This window comes from Anolis carolinensis, chromosome 5, assembly GCF_035594765.1.
Source record: "Anolis carolinensis isolate JA03-04 chromosome 5, rAnoCar3.1.pri, whole genome shotgun sequence".
Lineage (NCBI taxonomy): Eukaryota > Metazoa > Chordata > Lepidosauria > Squamata > Dactyloidae > Anolis > Anolis carolinensis.
The window spans coordinates 90,095,528-90,116,289 of record NC_085845.1 but is presented as its reverse complement, the minus strand read 5'-3'; the positions used below and the strand labels follow the sequence as shown (position 1 = coordinate 90,116,289).

The 20,762-nt window shown below is 38.4% G+C and overlaps 1 protein-coding gene across 3 annotated transcripts in view; it reads right to left on the bottom strand.

The window, feature by feature from the left end:
• Nucleotides 1-20,762, bottom strand: part of itpr2 (inositol 1,4,5-trisphosphate receptor type 2) — a 277,201-nt gene that overhangs the window by 58,352 nt on the left and 198,087 nt on the right. For all 3 annotated transcript variants that reach the window (XM_003221489.4, XM_062981778.1, XM_062981777.1), the window contains 5 exons: nucleotides 19,168-19,424; nucleotides 17,914-18,114; nucleotides 16,718-16,828; nucleotides 14,519-14,614; nucleotides 11,238-11,357 (listed from right to left, as the gene is read on the bottom strand). In XM_003221489.4, coding sequence (XP_003221537.1) covers nucleotides 11,238-11,357; nucleotides 14,519-14,614; nucleotides 16,718-16,828; nucleotides 17,914-18,114; nucleotides 19,168-19,424 — 785 coding nt within the window. The remainder of the gene's footprint in view (nucleotides 1-11,237; nucleotides 11,358-14,518; nucleotides 14,615-16,717; nucleotides 16,829-17,913; nucleotides 18,115-19,167; nucleotides 19,425-20,762) is intronic.

The following is a 20,762-nucleotide window of genomic DNA, read 5'->3' as shown; positions in this document are numbered from 1 at the left end:
TATTTTAGAAACATGAAAACTGCATATTTTAGTCCCTTGCTGGAGTGGCACCAGATTTGGGTGCTACTCTAGAATTATGGCAGTCTTGGATTCCTGCTAGATCAGAGGAGAAACCCATATAGCTCTTCCACTGATGGTGGATTGCAATGCCAGCATTTCTCACCATTGTCCATGCTGCCGAGATCTCCTGAGACTTTCAGTTCAACAACATCAAAGGTCATGACTCCCTGCATGTGTTGGAGAATTGCTCCTTTTATCCGAGATCACATTCACAGGCAGATAACACAAGTTGTAGCAGTTCCTCTGAGCTGCACCTGTGGTAGACAGACAAGTAGTAGCAGCAGCAGTAGATGTGCTCTTCTTGTCTTTGCAGAGTTCATGGCAGTGTTTCTGATTGCTCTACCACTGGCTTCAGCAGATCCACAGCACTGAGAACTTCATTGTTGTTGTTTATTCATTCAGTCGCTTCCAACTCTTCGTGACCTCATGGACCAGCCCATGCCAGAGCTCCCTGTTGGCTGTCGCCACCCCCAGTTCCTTCAAGGTCAAACCAGTCACTTCAAGGATAACATCCATCCATCTTGCCCTTGGTTGGCCCCTCTTCCTTTTTACTTCCATTTTCCCCAGTATCATTATCTTCTCCGGGCTTTCCTGTCTTCTCATTATGTGGCCAAAGTACTTCATCTTTGCCTCTAATATCCTTCCCTCCAGTGAGCAGTCGAGCATTATTTCCTGGAGTATGGACTGGTTTGATCTTCTTGTGGTCCAAGTCACTCTCAGAATTTTCCTCCAACACCACAGTTCAAAAGCATCTATCTTTCTTCGCTCAGCCTTCCTTATGGTCCAGCTGTCACATTGCTTTAATTATGCGGACCTTCATTACCAGTGTGATGTCTCTTCTTTTCACTATTTTATCGAGATTGGTCATTGCTCTCCTCCCAAGAAGTAAACACTTTCTGGTTTCCTGGCTGCAGTCTGAGTCTGCAGTAATCTTCATGCCTAGGAATATAAAGTCTGTCACTGACTCCACTTTTTCTCCCTCTGTTTGCCAGTTATCAGTCTGGTTGCCATAATCTTGGTTTTTTCGATGTTTAACTGCAACCCAGCTTTTGCACTTTCTTCTTTTTCTGTGGTTATAAGGCTCCTCAGCTCCTCCTCACTTTCAGCTATAAAAATGGTATCATCTGCATATCTAGGGTTGTTAATGTTTCTTCCAGCAATTTTAACTCCAGCCTTGGATTCCTCAAGCCCCGTTCGTCGCATGATGTGTTCTGCATACAAGTTGAATAGGTAGGGTGGGATTATACAGCCCTGCTGTACTCCTTCCCCAATCTTGAACCAGACTGTTGTTCTGTAGTCTGTTCTTCCTGTTGCTACTTGGTCGTTATACAGATTCTTTAGGAGACAGACAAGGTGACTTGGTATCCCAATACCACCAAGAACGTGCCCCAAGTTATTATGATCCACACAGTGAAAGGCTTTAGAATAGTCAATAAAACATAAATAGATGTTTTCCTGAAATTCCCTACCTTCCTCCATTATCCAGCGGATACTGGCAATTTGGTCTCGTTCCTCTGCCTTTTCTAAACCCAGTTTGTACATCTGGCAACTCTTGCTCCATGTATTGCTGGAGTCTACCTTGCAGGATCTTGAGTATTACCTTACTGGCATGTGAAATGAGAACTTCATTACATGGAGTAAAATCAGTGTTTCTATACATTTAAGAAATGGCTACCGAAAGAGCCCATCACACAAAGCAAGCTCATACTGTGGGTTTCAGGTATTTAACAGTTTCTAAAGTGTGTTTTTTTCTGTGATGATTCCTAACTCAATTGGCAATTGGCTTGATTTTAAATTTCCCATGTAGAGACGGGTAAAAATGTCAAATTTAACATGTGATGGGAATTCCTCTTTACCCCCTTGTAAACATAACAATGACATCGTTCTGTAGGAGGAGCCAAGATGGGGAGTATAGATCCCCTTCCTCCACCATAATCTTTTTGGGACTGAGGAGGAAGGAACGGTAATGTATACCTTTCTGTTATCAGTGTAAATTCAATAAAGTTACCTTTTGAATTGAAAGATATCTGTACTTATAAAGAAAAAATATATTATAGAGTAATCTAGAATAGAAAAAAAATCTCATTTAATCATCTAGTGTTAAAAAGTACTTCCACGAGAACAAATACGGAGGATTATTTCAAGTTAAAGAATACAGGGGAGGGGACAGTGGGAGGGGAAATACATTTCTCATGATGGGAAAGCAAATGGATAATTTGAAAAGAAAGCTGAACAAATGAAAATGTGTGATGGGGTAGGAAAAACATTCATATAATTTCTAAATGGGCCATTGCAAAGGTTAATGATCCCAACGCTTTACTTATCGCGTGAGATGAAGTCTTGAGTAAGGTTGGCAGTAGGGGCTACTGCCTGGGCTAAGGGAGAAGAGCAAACAGTTGTTGTCACCTCTAATACTACTGTTACCACCCCTAACTGAACTTCTTGTTCTCCCAGTTGATTGATTCATTGGCATTTGCCATGGCTCAATCAAATCCAATACAGCTGTTTATTGTATGTGTGGCAACTTCACTTCCAAAAGCCATAATGGCTTTGCAACTTTACACCTTATCACAAAATAAACAATTTGTTAACAAACACTGGGAGCAGCAGGACATAAATCACTGAGCAACAGAGGATCCTGGAATAAAATATACAAAGCTTTAATTAAGCTGATTACATCTCCTTTGGCAACTGAAAAGAACACAGAAAAACTAACGTTTCTCTGCCAAACAGTTGTACATTAGGCCATTAGAAACTAAACCTTCCCTTAATGTGTGTCTTAGAGTAACTGCATTCAGCTCAAACTGATAACTCTATCATTGTAAGAAGGCAACCCTCTTGTCATTCTTCAGCCTCAAATTGTTTTCCACAGCCACCATGTCAGAGCTGGAAAAGAATTTCACATGAACTGAGGTCCATGAAACAACTTTATCCAAATGTGTAAAAAAATGTGTAAAAATGCACACAGTCATAAAAAATCCCTATTAAATTTCTTGTGGAAAATAAATATACTCAAACTTCAATGACTAAACCAGGGACTAGAATCAATACTTTGGATATAAAATCACGTTAAATTGTGCAGTTATTTTTTCTCCCAATTTTCACATCATTTTCTGGGAACAATGGGAGGTTATAGGGTTTCAAATTGCTGTGTTCCCTTCCTTCTTATTGCCTCCTCTGTGTCTTCAATTGAGTTTTCCACTTTTTGGTGAGTGGAAAGTAGTAAAGCATGACAAATAGAAAAGAATAGGAAGAACGGAGCAGGAAAAAGGACCCCATGTGCATTGCCACGTATTACAGTGATATGTGGACAGAAGGAAGGCCTACCACTCCAGAACATGAGGGAAGAAAAGTACATACACAATACAAGATGAGATGAAAGGGAGTGAAGAAGAAATACAGATGAAGTGAGAACAGAGTGAAGAAATCACATGAGACTAGAGGTACATGGATGAATAGAGGGCATTAAAGTCATGAGGTTTTCAGTACTGCAATTGGTCCACTTGAATTTAGACTGCAGAATAACGTGAAACTTACACATTAAAAAAAAACCCAAATTCAATTGGCAACACTTATATAAGGCAAACCAGGGCAGGCGCAGTGGTGCTTGTGCTCCACATTCTGGTCACAATTATTTAGATTTCCCATCTTCCTGGGATCTTTGCTGTGCTGATTATCTTACCAGGTCAGAGGCTGCTGAATTAAATGTGATGCAAGAACTGATTCTTTCATTAAGGTTTCTGTATTCTTGCTCTTCAATCATGTTGAAAGCTCACTGTGCACAAAAAACCAGTCCAAATAAAATTATTGAGCTCTCTAAGGCAACTAAAGAATTTTAATACTAAGCTATTAGGAAACCTTCACAATTTTGCTTATGGCCTAAAATAAGCAAAAGTTTGATACTATCTAAAATCCTGAACATTTTACAACAAAGTCAACAAAATGGAAAAATTGGCATTCAGAGGGAGATTGCTTCTGAACCTCAGCAAAATGGGACGGCAACTTAAATTAGGTTTGGTCACAATTACAGGCAGTCCCCAAGTTATGAACAAAATATGTTTGTTCTTCTGCAGGTTTGTTCTTAAGTTAAATTTATATGTAAGTTGAAACAGGTATATTTTTCAAGTTTTACTCCAGCCAAAATTATAAATATATTTAGCTTTGGATAACATAACACCCTGGTGGTGTTTGGTTTGCTGTCTGTGTCCTTGTTCAAAAGATTTCATCACACCTTCTGTCCCTGTGATAACTGGATTTTGAAAAAAAATGGCTTGTAGTGGAAAGAAAGTTTGGCGAGAAAGCTTCAGTGGAGACACCTTTTCTCCATGACAACTTTTTCAAGAGTTAATTTCCCTTCCTAGGGGTAGATTTCTTTAATTTATAAATGTACATTCTATAGCAAAAAAACAGAGAAAACTGAAGCAGTTGGAAACTACCAAATGGTTGACCAGCCAGAGCCAACACTTTATTGAGATATTTATTTTCATCCATTAGATAACATACCAGCTTGGGGACTTAATAAAACCAATGGATTTGTATAGCATTTTATACCAGATTTCGTTAAGATCCTTGTACGGATTGCCTTGAATATGGAATCATCTGATCTGCTTTTGGATTATGGGATTATCATATCATATGGCATGTTTCAATACAGCAGAGGGCATATGATATAAATACAAATAGAAATCATACTTTCAATGACCAAGTTGGTTTGTCACACTTTATATCTCTCTTAGCGCAGTATATATAGCTACACTACAGCAGTTTCCCAAAGTTGGTAATATTGCCCCCTGGGGTGGAATAATCCAGGAGGGCGGTAGCAGCCTGGAGTAGAATTCATTTTCAAAATGAACACACAAAATGTAAGTTATAACCAATCAGTGATCAAATCCACCAACAGGTCTTAACTGTTGGTAGGTGAACGTATATTGGATTGTTGGGAAGCCCAGCATGCATTGACAGGAACATGTATGTAATTACTTCTTTACAATACATACTATAAATAGACAACATATATGAAATTTAATTTAGATTGTTTCTGAATTATGTGACAAGCAGTTTATAACAGTGCAAGAGCAATAAGTATTTTTAAAAAATAATTAATGTGGCTGACAAAAATTTGGAAGCAAAAAAGGAGGGAAGTGCCTGAGAGATGAGAAAGAGAGTCTGGGCAGTGAGGGAGATGGGGAAGAAAGAGTCTGTGCCCTGGGAGGAGGCTGCTGCTACTGCTGTTATTTCTGGCAGTTCAAAACTTTAATTTCCCTGCATTTTTCAGGAGGAGGAAAGAGGAGGTGGGGGGATGCAGTATGGCACCACAGAGTCCCTCACTATCACCCGCGGAGCCCCAAAGGCTCCACGGAGCACAGTGAGAACCTCTGCATTAAAGAATGCAAATTTGTCACTGCATCTTTCTGTTTGTACACGTAAAAAAAGTAAATTTCCTGGTGGGCACTAAATACATTTTTTTCCAGAAAGGGCACGGTAGGATAAATACATTTGGAAACCTCTGCACTACAGTGTAAGGTGAATTTGGGTGAGGCTGCTCCGAAGGGGCATGCAGTCATGCCGGCCACATGACCTTGGAGGTGTCTATGGACAACACCGGCTCTTTGGCTTAAAAATGGAGATGAGCACCAACCCCCAGAGTCGGTCACGACTGGACTTAACATCAGTGGAAACCTTTACCTTTACCTTATGTTTGTTATACTTGTTTTTATTTTCAAGATAACTCCAATTTATAGGGTGCACCCATACTGTTGCTTCCAACCTATAGGATGCATCTACCTGCTATGGCTCAACGCTATGGAATAATGGGAGCTGTAGATTTAAAAGGTCTTTCACCTTCTTCGCCAAAGAGCTAGTGCCTCAAAACTATAAATTCCAGCATACCTAAGCACTGAGCCACAACAGTTAAAGTGTTGTCAAATTGTATGAATTATACAGTGTGGATGCATCCATGATAGGGTTTCGTTCACAAGATTTATCCAGATGAGAGTTGCTCTTGACTTCTTCTAAGACTGAGAAAGCGAGACTCTCCCAAAGCCATCCAATGAATTCCCCATGGCTGAGTAGAGATCTGAACTCACATCTTCTATAATTGTCCAACACTCAACTTCTCCTTTAAATGTAAGCTTCTGGTTTTTGGTTTTTTTTGGGGGGGGGGGGATTTCTCCACTTTACCAAACATTGTGAGGTTCTTCTCATCCAACCCATGAGTATGTTAATTAATTGAGTAGAAGTTTTAATACAGTGCCAGTGCTTGATAATTATTTAGTGGGTATCAGAATGCAAACAAGAAAACTTAATAAGGGAAAACTCCTTAACTGAGAAAGTGAATGAGTTCTCTACTTCCCCAATCCCACTGAAGTCAACATGATATGCTGTGTTGAACTTCATGGCTAACTCTGGACTTGGTTCTGACACCAAAGGATAATATTCTTCAGGGGAGAAGACAACAAGATGTAGAGAGAAGAAGTTGCTGGAAATCCTTTTTGCCGTAGAATAGAACCTACAAACATTGTTTAATCTTTTTGGGGCTCATTAGTGTCAAACCTCTGTTGCATCATCCATGCTGAAGGTACTGTTATATACCATTTTAATGAACCATAAGGTGGGTGAAACACATCCTTGCCTCCTGTTTGAGTCTTAGCAATGGAAGACAAACTGCATTACAACAGCTTCTGATTCTGCTGACGCTTAATTAGCCAGTGTCATTCTGACAGTATTACCTTGTCTCATCAGGATGATAACTACTAAACAAACATGGAGAGCATAAAAGTTCGATGACAAGCATCAGGCCTGGTATGCAGCAATGTGTATCCCTAGGGAACCATGCTTCCTGGGAGTAGTTTGTATTAGTGCCACACTTTGGCACTGTACTTGACTGATCTGCAAGGCTGCTCAGAGGGAAAACTGCAAATTCAGCAAAGATGTACAACTTTCAGTCTGAGGACAACATTCAAATGCTTCTGAAACTAAGTGGGGATGGTGGCAGGGGTGGCTTATGGGAGAAGCACTTTTCAAATTCCAAAACATTATTATCCTGTTTTTCATTACAGCATGGACTCATGTATAAGTCGACCTCATGTACATACATTCAGATTTCGGGGCCAAAATGATGGGTTTTGGCATTATAGAATAGTGGAGTTGGAAGAGACCGCTAGGGATATCTAGTCTGACCTGTGGATAAATAAAGGGTCATTTCAGAGGGGGGGGGGGAATGCTATTGCTTTCTCAGGGTGCCACCCAGTCCTTACTCATTGCTAACAAAAAGACAAGTAGACCCATGTGATGGAGAACCAACATTGCAAAGGCAACAAGAAGAGGCTTAGGTGGCCTCCTCCTGCCCTGTCCCCCATTCTACTCCCTATGTCTGCTCTGTAGACCAGCACACCATCTGTTCTCCCTTCCTGCCCATCTATATGCAGGCCAAGTTGAGTGCCTGATTTGGGTGGGGGTGAGGTGTCCATTCTCATGCCTCCCCCCAATGCCCTTCACTGTCTACCATCCTAATTTGAATGACTGATAACATTTATTTTGCCTCCTTAGCCCAATCTGTTTTCCCACACCAACCTACTCTAGTGAGTTAGTGAGTGAACCAGGCACTGTATTTAATAAATTGTAATAAAAATAAATATTCAGCACACACCAGTGAGAAGAGAACTTCAGCCCATGCTTAAATAAGACCCAACAAGGTATTCTGCTCTCCACCCACCCCAATACCGCTCCCAATTTCATTGTAATCCCCTTTCAGGTGCAGGACAAATATTGTTAAAAAATAACAGTGAAAAAGAAGGATTAAAGTCTTTAAAAAGCACTTTCACTTTGAAAATGCAAAATGTCAAGTGTTCCAGTAACACTGGGATCGAGATAAGGATCGATTATTTTGCAGGTATGGGACTAGAAAGTGTACTGGTTCCTTGTATTAATCTCTTCACTCTGTGATTAAGCATTTCAACAGTTGTGATATTAGCTGTGGATAAGGGTCTATCAAGACAGCCCTTTTAACGCGGGAATTCTCGTGCATCCCAGAGAAACACGAATTAATTCCCCACAAACCAGGAAAACTCTGGTTTGAAGCAAATAAATTTATTAGTGGGGTTATTCCGCACCTTCTTGGAAGGCGCAGGACAAACCCACTACTTTTGCTGTCTGGACTACTCCCTCAAAAGTTCTGGGTTTTTGAGGGGGCAGTCCAGACAGTAGTTCCATGGTTTTCCGGGCTAAATTAGCCCAGAAAACTGCAAGGACACCAACTCCCTCCCCAAACTCCCTTTTAAAAGTAAAAGAACTTACCCGGCCTCCATTAGAATGGTGTCAGATCTATCCTGGTGAGTAGAAATGACCTGCTCCGGGGGGGGGGGGGGGGAGCAGAAGCAATTTTGCTTCCCCTCCCTTTCTCCTGGTGCGTCATTCCTATGTGCCAGAAGAGCTCCGGCACCACTCTAATGAAGGCCGGGTAAGTTATTTTATTTTTAAAAGAGGTTTTGGGGAGAGGGTTAGAGTTTCTGGGTGTTCTCCAGGAAAGTTCTGGGAGCACATCTGGACAGCTACCCCAGAAAGCATGTGCTTTCTGGTGTATGTGTGGATGAGAACCCGGGAACATTTGCGTTTTTAAAATGCGAATGTTCCCGGGTTAAAGGGCTGTCTGGATGTGCCCTAAGAGTGTTTAACCAAGATCTGTACTGGCAGGAGAAATTTTGAAACTGGCTTTCTAATCCTGGATTTAACATCAGTGCCAATAAACAGAATGATTGTGGGGATTTGCTCCAGGGAAGAATGGGTGCAGGGAGAGAGTGTGTGTGTGTTTTTTGACTTTGAACTGTGCCATGCTTCTGTTGCCCATTGATAGCTTCTTCCCAAAAAATTTGCCATCAAACAGCAGCTGTTTATTCTGTTTATTTTTATACTTTTCATCCTTAATTCCATTTCAATGCTTAGGTTTTAATTGTATTTAATTGGTTTTATCATGTGCTGCTCTGAGTCTCCTTTTTAGAGAGAGAAAGCAGGATATAAATATAAATAAAAATAATAAAAAATAAAAATAAACTATGAAAAACTTCAGTATCTTGATATGAGAAACAAATGTGATTCCTTTTTGCATTTTGCCCTGATTTCATCTACAACAATTTACCACCGTACCTTGTGACATATTTATATCTTTCTAAGTACAGAAGGTCAAGGACTTACAAGAAAGTCCCCTGCTTCTGGTAAGATTAACCACAAGTAAATGCAGGAAAGGATGTTGTGGTGGCAAAATGCAGAACCGGTTATTGCCCTTCAAACAGCAACAGAAACCGAGAGTCTGGGAGACCCCAAAATAAACTGTCATGATACAAGGCTGTGATAACAAACAGAAGCACTCAGTCTAGTTTCAGAGGGTTCCTATTATCATCATCGAGAATGCAAAGAATAACAGGGGAACAATTAAAATCCTCCTTGACAAAAAGGTTACATTTATATTAGCTATTACACAACATGAAACCAACATAGCCTAGCTGAATACAGCCAAACTGTCCCAAACAGATATTGAAACCAAGAGATTTATTGGCATCTAGCTGGTGAGCAGGATGCAGCATGGGGAGGGAGGCAACTAGTTGAAAAGGAATAAAATAAGGAAGCAGAGCAAAATATGATGGAGATGAATTCACTTAAACCAGCAGATTGTTTTAACATCAATAATAGCTTGACTCATAACTGTAGAATACAAATCACATCATTTGAAAATAAAAAAACTAGAAAAGACGCACATGGAAAGAGTTTAGTGGCCAAAGATTTGATTTTTTAATGTCCAAAATCATTGTTTCTCATTAGGTATGAGTGAAGCTGGAGCCCCCAATGGCGCAGCGGGTTAAACCGCTGAGCTGCTAAACTTGCTGACTGAAAGGTTGGCAGCTCGAATCCGGAGAGCAGGGTAAGCTCCTGCTGTTAACCCCAGCTTCTGCCAACCTAGCAGTTCGAAAACATGCAAATATGTAAATCAATTGGTACCGCTCTGGCGGGAAGGTAATGGCACTCCATGCAGTCATGCCCGCCAAATGACCTTGGAGGTGTCTACGGACAATGCCGGCTCTTCAGCTTAGAAATGGAGATTAGCACCAACCCCCTGAGTTGGACACGGCTAGACTTAATGTCAGGGGAAAACCTTTACCTTTACCTATGAGTGAGGCTAGGAATAGTGTGGTTTATTTCCCTCTTTACTTTTATTGAAATATAAACATTTCAACTTGACTTTACAGATTGTTATATGGATGATTGTTATATGGATGATTTATAATTTAAAAAGTACATTGCTCTATTTTTCTTAATTTGAGTGATCCAGAAACTAATATTTGACAGAAGAGATTTAGAGATGTGTGTTTGGTTAGTGAGCCATTATGATGGTTTGGGAATTCATTTGCAATATAAATCTGTGAAACTGTGGGTTTATATTATGCTTCTGAAATTACTGATGTAGTCAATATGGTCAATATGGGCCCATGAAGCTCACTAGACAATCTTAACCATAGTAGAGTTTTTCTTATGCACACAACATCTTATTTTGTAAGAATCAACTCCATGTGTGCCACTGCCAGGTTCTTGGAGAAAGGGCTAAATAAACAGACCCAAATACAATCTTGAATGAATAATCTTAGGTCTTGTGCATAAACAAACGTCTGTTCAGCTTATAGATAAGCTTGCAAATTCTCCTTTTGGTGTAGACATTTTAGAGACAGAATACCCGAAGCTCCAAGAGTTAGGAGCGCAATCACATAAAACACTATCTTATGGAATGTATCACCACTGTTATTATCACACAAATGTTATTGCCAGTGAGACAAACAATGAATTGTGGCATTATCCAGACTTGCAAAACAGAAACCAGCTAGTAAAACTATACTCAAAGTAAATCTTATTTTTGAAACACAGGCAAAGATTGACAGCAATGAGTAATTATTGAAGGACTGGATTAATGAAACAGACCAACACTTCACATTTTTGTCTCTGTTTCTCTTTCACATCCTACACAATGTACACACACTCTGATATATTTTACAGAACATTTTCCAATGTTAAGCTTCCACAGTATACACACCTAACTTGGGAGAAATCCCCAGTGAACTCCTTGGGGCGTTCCTTCAAACACACATGTACAGGATAGTGCTGCAACACATTCACAGGGTATGACAATAACATACCTGATGAGCTAATATATAGATATTGTGTCCAACATCTTTTGGTGAAATACTGTCATCTCCACTCTCTTCTTCATGGTCACTCTCAAGACCCTGATTGTATGCATTCTTCATTACGTCCACCTTTAAAACAAATAATATCTGGTTGATGCAAAATATATCCATAGTGATTATATTCAAACAAAAGAAAATCTGCTTTGAATAAATATCATGATTTCACTTAGCTTCCATACCATTACATGTATTTTCCAAAAGAGGAGAAGCTGTATTGAAATTTCAGTATCTATTTTTTTTAAAAAAAAAAACCTATTCCACTTGAAAACAGCAAGAAATATGGTTTCTGATTATTCTTTGCCAGAAAAAAATATTACTACATTAAAAGAAAGGTATGAGACGACTGAACAAAGAAATGGTCAATAAGATTCCTGATTTCTAGACACAGATCAAAAGGAATAGCCTACTGCTTCCTCCCAGGGAGATAAATAATTTGCAAAGGTCAGGTAATCTCTCACCCAGATAGGGAACTGCTTGGGTTTTTCTTAGGGGAAAAAAAGGCAGATAATGGATATTTTAGACATTGTTGGAATCCACTAATGTATTATATGAAATGAAACTTCAGCTGGCACCCTGTTAGGAAGTTATGATGTTGTAAGCTAGTCTTACAGTCTTGTACATGTTTCACATTTACATTTATAATCGTGGCATCATTGCCACAACCACATATAGCCCTAAAACCTGCATTAAAAGCCAGACATGCATACCAAGCAAAGAGATACTGTGACACTGGTGAGTGGGAAGCTAAAAGATGACATGTCCAGCCTTTTTTGCTAGTGAACCGCATTTACAAAAAGGAGTTGCAAAAATGAATCTACAGAGGTCCTTACTTTTGTTCATTATGCTGCGGCTCATTGAAAGGAAGGGGCTAGATATGTCATCCTTCAGCATCTCACTCCCCAAGCCATCTGAATGTTAAGATGGATTTGGGGACTGGAACAGGGCATCACAGCTACAGCATTGTAGGTATGTGTCTCATGCAGGATCAAGGCCTTTAATTGCATTTGTGTGTGTGAGGAAATCCTTGGTGCAATCTGTATACATGTCAAAAGGATCAGTCTGAAATTTCTGGTTAGGGAATAGTCTTCTGTGTGTGATAGTTGAAAAGCATGTATGTGATAGAAGGCCATCAGTTTTGTCTCATTCTACTAACTCAGTTTCTCAGGAAGTCAGAAAGCCTTAATTCCCCCTGTCCCCTTTTAATGCTTTAGTTTTGGAGGATGGTGCCAGTCTGGAAAACTCTGACAGAGCCTGTTACTCTCTATACTGTATTATGCACTGGTTGAGCATCCCTTACCCAGAATTACGAAATGCAAAATATTCTCAAACCCTAAATTGTTCACATGAGTGGCTGAGATACTGACACCTTTACAAAATTATTTACGTGTAAAGGTATATATTAAACTTAAAGTTTGTGTCTAGACTTCGGCCTCATATTTGCTATTGTATATGTACATGTATATGCAAACATAGATATTCCAAAAATCTGGAAAAAAAATCCAAAATCATAAATTCTTCTGGTTTCAAGCATTTTCGTGGCAGCTGAGTACAGTGATAGTTCCATTAAACTCTTGTTGCTATTCACTCTGGGAAGGCTAAGGCTGAATAATTTCTTTTGCTTTTCAGCTTATTCTAGAGAAAGCAGCAAAGCTATGCAATAAAAGGGATAAGTGAAGGTTGAGATAAAATTGGAAGTTTTGCTGGAGGCCAGATGAGAATGCGGCAATGTCCACATTTAAATGTATAGAATGCAAGCTTGTTGGCTCAATTTGGACCGACTGTTGCTCTGATATACTCAAGGTCATTGCATACAAGCAATTTATTTCTCACGGAAGGAGCCATGGCCTTTTCTTGTCGTGCCTGATACTGTGAGAAGACACATTAAATGAGGTTGCCTGGGTAGAGTTGTAGTGAATTGCACATGAGAAGCTGAGTACCTTAGAAAACTGAAACCTAAAGAGGCCTTCAAGTATGAACTGTAGACCCATGGAGGCTGCTTTTCATAAGAGGGTTCCACATAGGTGAGGTGATATTTATAGCAAGGACTGCACTTGTGAATCTAGGTATTTTTGACCTAAAACACTAATCAGTCTTAGCCAGCAAAGCCAATGGTGAAGGATGACATTGACCAACAAGCATTTTGGTACCTCAAATGTTATCCCAGTTTTTGGGTATATTTGACCTGCTTATTCCGAAAAGGGTACCAGCTTCCCCTATCACCTCTAGTTTTGGAGATACAGAACATATGCCATCTGTCAGTTGCCATCTACTCACCCAAAGAAAACCATGATAACAATATCTAAGAAACTAGATCTGATACAGTCTATCCAATGAATTTTCTGAACCAACACCACAAATACCCCCAGGAACAACCCTAAAAACCGAGACCACAAAAAACATTTTTGTTGGGCTGTGTTATCAGAGGTACAGCAAAACATACAGGTCTGCATGACAGCACATTTTGAACACTATCTATGTTGTGTAGGATATACAGCGATTAGCTTTTATACATCTAGGACAAAATCTGAAATGATTCCAGCTGTGTGTATGCATTGGCTATGAACCAGGAAGACTTGGGTTCAAATGTCACCTCAGTGATGTATTCCCTAGGTATTCTTAGCCAAGATGTTTCTTTAATACACCTTCAGCCCATGCTTCCAAAACTGCAATGTAGAAATGATAGCAGACACACCTTAACAGGGTTGGTGTCAAGGAAACTATGAGATAATGTAGTTGAATGGTTGAAAGTAATTTTAAACATTTGAAAGCAATATATAAACGATAAAAATTATTTGTATAAGGGCCTACTTTCATTCTTTCTTTACATTATACACTTCAGAACGCTTCTTACAAAATAGCTGTTACATGTTCCAGTTCTTCGGACAGCACAGACTATGGTTTTAAAAAGAAATACAGCAGAAATGCTTCACTGAATTTAACATTGATTTCATTTTATAATATGCATTTTTATGGCTTGATGCTTTTATTGCCACCAGAGGTCTTAGGTTTTCCAACTTTCAATGTTCTTTTAAAATATCTCATGATAACTTAGTTAAGAAAATAATTACAGAAAATAATGCTTGGAAGAAATAAAAATAAAGAAACCATAAAACCAGAAAATGTATGCTTGAGCTGTTTAAAGAACTATTTGTGACTTTTTGATTTGTCAACACTTTACTGTGCTTTAATGATGGGGTGTTTTCTATTATAAAAATTAAACATGTTCTCACCAGCTCTCTTGGTCTCATGTTGAAAAGAATTCTTTCAGCATTCTCGCTGTCATGCCTGCTTTCCATAATAGCTAGCAAAAGCTTGGAGGCATTATTCTGAGGACACAAAGGTGAATTGATGCATTTAAAATCTATTTCACAGATTAATGATCCTTGGATTTGTTTTAATTGAGATTGCTAGGATTGTCTTCTTTATTAGATAACACTTTAAACTCCTTGCATTTTCCTTTTGTTTTGTTTTGTAGAGGACGTAACAGTACAATATATAAATACCCGGCTGAAGCTACAAATTTGTTTACTGGATATATGATAGCAAGGCAGCATATTATTCACTTCAGGCTGCCTAGAAATACATACTTAAATTTGCATTTAATCCAATGATCACTCATGTAAAGGGAAATCTAACCAAAGTACCTACTACAATGACTCCCAAAGGAAGGGCTACACAACCCACAAAGGTCTCCTCTGCAGCACCCTTGATTCATTACTGAATTTTTGAAAGGTAGAGCAGAACTTCATTGATGGACTTTAAGATAAAAGTATTATGTGCTCTAAAGACTTGCACAACCACCAAAGACATTATATGTAGACTTTGGGTTTAAAAAGTACAAAAACTGATTCAGATTAGCTGGAGCCAAAATCATCCTACAACTTTATGGGTGTTGGGAAACACTGCCAATTTTTTCTGAATCTGTAATATATTGAAGGTCTTGTGCATACATTCATGTCTATCACATTCTATAGCCATAGTTGATTGTTCAAAAAATTGAACTTGTGAATTAGCCCTGCTGCAAATTATCATATTAGATGAAATATGAAGTCTGTTTCTGGTATTGTTTTGTCTCTGTCTCACACATCCAAATCATCATTTGAGCATTTATTGATGCAAATGCAGTTAATCTTTTTATGATATGCTGGAGGTGGAGGTCAGCATTGGCTTAGGAGCAGTTACTTGTTGTGCTTTTGTATGGAATTGCTGTTCATTTTGTGTAGTTTCATTCATTTTGTCTTGTTTTCATATTGGTTCCTGCTAATGAAAATGGGGCACGTATAAGAACAGAATTTTAATCTGGCTTACGAAAATTTTCGGACCACTGGCTGCAATGGGAGGGCTTCTGAGGTTCACCCCTCCCCTCACTCGGTTTTTGGGCTAGAGGAGTGAAAATCGCCACACACAGAGGGCATTTCAACCCCTTTTAGCCCACCAACTTTTGAAATATTTGGGTCTTCTGCACAGTATTATTATTATTATTAATACCCATTGGTACACATCAGATGTAATGGGAAGGCACTTGTCTCTCAGACTCAGCTTAGGGTCCCAGAATAACTATTCTTATTAATATTAATATTAATATGATTATTATTAAGACCCTTTCGTACACATCAGATGTAATGGGAAGGCACTTGTCTCTCAGACTCAGCTTAAGGGCCCAGAAAAACTATCATTATTAATATTAATATTATTATTAACGCCCATTAGTACACATCAGCTGTAATGGGAAAGCAGCCCTCTGTCAGTACCTTCTTATTGTTACCGGGCAAAACGAAAGGAAAACAAAAGCAAACACAATAACTGTGCGGCTTTCATTTTCATGTCGCCTCTCGTTTCCTATGAAAATGTCGTCATTCGTTTTGTGTAGACAAACGGTCAAAACGAAATGATATCACAAAGGAAACAAAGGAAAAATTTTCACGCATATTTCTAGTTACTATGCATCTGCTGCTGCTGTGTCATCACTGAGAGTTGAATGAAGCCTCACTATCAGTGTATACACGGGTGGGCATGCTTTTCCTTTTTTATTTCTAGTATAATGACATAAAGTTCTAATGTAAGGTTAACATAGCACAATATAGTGCAGAAATTACTTGTGAATGAAGTCTCCTCTTTATTTAATATCACAAAGGTCCTTGTGGGGCGCGATGTACAGAAAGTCTATTATAGTTATTGATTAGGCTTCAATTAACAAACCTCTATAGAAATGTTTATATTGTGATGGAAGGAGCATACTCTATTTGTTCTTTTTTGCAACATTAATACATTTATACAATTTTAAAATACATTTGCTTGTGACTTAAAGTTGTTTGGGGGCTCTTTATGCATTTTTAAACTATTGCAGTAATCCTTAAATGTATTGTGTTCAGCAGCTCAAGGGACTGGACTCACAGGGGGCTTAAATGGGTATATAATAAATGTCATACCTTCAGTTGAAGCACAAGGTCCATACGGTATTTTCCAAGAGGATTGATATCATTTAGAATCAGAGCAATAATAATGTCAATGCCATTAGACTCATGTGTAGCTATGCAGGTCTACAAAATAAGAGGTATTTAAAAACAACAACACAAAATACATACAATGAAGACTTTGCATTTGCTTTGCTTCAAATCCAGATGTAAATTAAACCTAACATTGCACCACTTCTCCTACAGGAGCTCTAATAAATTAAATCAGAGGGCTTGATCCAGGACTCAATAGCACTATACCCTTCAATTGCCCAAATTTGGTAGGGACAGTTGTGACTAATCCTCTGTCATCCCACTTTTACAGCTATTTTTAAAAATCCCAGTTTCCCTCTTCTCCCATTTTCTCCTTGTCCTTGGCTTATTTCACCAGCTGCAAACAATGTGTAAACTACTTTCCATTCAATTAACTGGAGTGGGGAGGGTGAGATGAGGGGACATAAATCATGTCCTTCCCAGTAGACTCAGAAAAAAACAAACTGCCTTGCCTAGATGTTTTTATTGTCCTGGTAATCATATATGGCATCTTGACCACTTTGATTTTGCTTGGCCATTTGTCCCAGTATTCATCTGTGAATTCCTGGAGGTATATAGTACTGAGTAGCAAAGCAAAGGTTGGACTAATGCCTCACCCCTTTTAAGAACAATGAAATAATGTTTAGGAATTGATTTGACGTCTAAAAACCAAAGAAAATGCATTACTGGCAATATGGAAAGCTTTGAACTGAAGACACATTCATCAAGGTATTAATCATATTGTATTTGAGGCAGAAGTCAGTCAAAAGTAAGCATTTTCAGTGATATTTCTTTTAATGGAAGGGGAATTTAAGAAATAAACAGAGGTGATTTGTTTACTTTTGGCTGGATCACTTTCTTCTGGCTGGATGCACTATTTCATATATATTAGATACTTGAACATTGAAATTAAACATCTGAACATTTATACCCCTCATCTGTATTAATTAGTAACACAAACCAGCATAAGTCTATTTTTTTTAAATGCTGGCTTATTTAGACCCACATTTTCACCAACATTCCTAGTAATATAAAGAACTGAAACATCTGATAGTACAATATTTCTAATGATGTCACTACATTATTGTAGTAATGATCTGTGTTATACAAATTCAGAGAAGATGCTTAAATGAAGCTACCTGGTTTTCATGGCATGGACCTTGGCAATATTCTGTCAGGCTTTCAAGCGTTTGGTTCACCAGAGCTACATTCTTCTCATTGATATACAAGCCCAAAAGTCCCAGTCCACCTGTTGTACTTCCACAAATACAATCCAAAAACTGAAGTGTCTCACATACGAGGTTATAGTTGGTCTTGTTATTCTGATTTCTTAAAAAGTTCTGGAAAAAAGATGAATACTTTCAATGTATATACAGATATAACATTCAACCTATTGATTCTTGTTAGATATCCCACCATACCACAGGTATATAGTTTAATTATTGAAGTTTGGCATGGTGCATGAAAAGAAATATGCTGCAGTTGTAATCAACTGGTACAGCCAGAATCAGAGTAACTACCGTGTTTCCCAAAAAATAAGAGACTGCCTTATATTTATTTTTCCTCAAGAAGACATACTATGGCTTATTTTCAGGGGATGTCTTATTTTTTTTATTAAGTATGGTACAACAATCTACATTTCTTCAAATATAGTTAGGTCATCTTCTCCTGGACCACCGTCATAACTCTCCAAACCCACAATTCCATCCTGAATTTTTTGCAACTCCATTTCCTTTAGAACCAATGGCCTCAATCTTTCATGTTGCACAATAGAGCTCTCATTAAATGAGCAGCTCTTATCCATGTACTGTAACCTGCTCGGAGTGCATTGGCAACAACATTGTCAGTGATATTATCCCTTTTTGATGGGGCTGCCCTCACCAGCCTGAGCACCTCCAAGATAGCAGCTGTCATGATGGGGCAGATGAGAAGGGCTGCCTGTCTTCTTTTCCAGTCCGCACCAGTACACTGCATAGCTAAACCTATCACTATGTCTTATTTTCAGAGTATGAATTATATTGCGCAAATGCTTAGAAATCCTGCTACAGCTTATTTTATGAGTATGTCTTATTTTCAGGGAAACAGGGTATTACTTAAAGCAGGAATTCAAACTATGGTTTCTATTAAGCATGCCTTGGTAGTATGAACCATGGTAATATGATTCCACCTCCAGAGAGTATTTTAAAGGTAAGTAAAAAATAAAGTATATGCCATCAAGTTGCCTGTTAATTCACAACAACTCTATGAATTTTGTGGTTTTCTAAGTCAAAGAATATTCCAAGGTGGTAATGTACAACACCTGGGATTTCCTGGAAGTCTCTCAAATACTAACCAGACCTGAGACTGCTTTTTCCAAGTTAGACCTAAAAAAATGATACCCGCCAACGGCTTACCTGAAGTTCTCTGTTGTGATTCTCACATAATAACTGAAGAAACCGCAGTATTGGTTGCATGATTACAATGGCAGGGCTCATTGTTACTTCTTCTGAAGACTTTTCTTCTGCATTTCCTGAATCTGTTCCTGCACTCATGAGATCTATCTCTGGGTCCATTTCCCTGCGGTACACACAGTAAGCTTTAGAGGTTGCTGTAGAGGCTTCAGTCAATTGTCCTTTCATTCCTTCTTTCAGGTGAAGATTTGAATCTCTTACTACATACATACAGAGAAAGAGAGAAAACAGATAAATAACGATCATCAAACAAGCTAAGCTACCACCCTGTTTTTGTGAGGACCAGGAAAATGTGAAGGATTTTGATAAATGAATACACTGTGGCTCCAAATGGTTAGGATCTAAGATTTAGGCAATTATAAAACATGTGTGAGCAATCTAGACAGAGGCAGTCGCCAAGTTACGAACAAGATAGGTTCAGTAGGTTTGTTCTTAAGTTGAATGTGTATGTAATTCAGAAGAGGTACATTTTCTAAGTATAGCTCCAGCCAAAATACACATATATTTTAGCTTTGGATAGCAGAGGGAACAGTTAACACCACGGTGGTGTTTGTTTTATTGTCTGTACCACTGTTCAGAAGATTTTGCCTCACTTTCTGTCCTTGATTGGATTTTGAAATTTTTGTGATAAAACTTCCCTGGAGACAACCTTTTCCCCATGATAACTCTTTCAAGAGTAAATCTCTCTTCCTAAATGTCGCTTTCTCTCACTTTTTGTTGTCTCACCCTCGTTCTTAACTATGAGTAATTTTGTAAATTGGATATTTGTAACTCAGGGATTACCTTTGTTTGTTTTTTTGTTCTTTATGATGATTTAAGTTTGTTGGTGTCTGCTGACTTCCTCTAATGCTTCTTATGTCCTAAAATCACTGTCTCCACTATCACCATCTCTGTAACCCTCTGAATGGAAATGACTGCTTTCATGAAACTGTTTTCATGACACACCCTCAAATCTTCTGCTGTGGCTAACTTTGCGTGCCTAATGGTAGAGCTGGCTACCAAAAGATTATAATTTTTTAGAATCAATCAATCCAGTCAGCAGATTCACCATTCTTTATATGTGGTAATGAAATATTACAATAGCCCCACCAAATGTAGACATTTTCTTTCTTCTTTTTTCTTGACAAGAACACTTTTTTGTTGAAGGACAGGGTATAAATAATAAAAATAAACATATGAACAATACAGTAGAGTCTCACTTATCCAACATAAACGGGCCGGCAGAACATTGGATAAGCAAATATGTTGGATAGTAAGGAGGGATTAAGGAAAAGCCTATTAAACATCAAATTAGGTTATGATTTTACAAATTAAGCACCAAAACATCATGTTATACAACAAATTTGACAGAAAAAGTAGTTCAATACGAAATAATGCTATGTAGTAATTACTGTATTTACGAATTTAGAACCAAAATATCACGATTTTTTGAAAACATCGACTACAAAAATGTGTTGGATAATCCAGAATGTTGGATAAGTGAGTGTTGGATAAGTGAGACTCTACTGTATGTTGTTTGGACAGTAGTTTTGGATGGA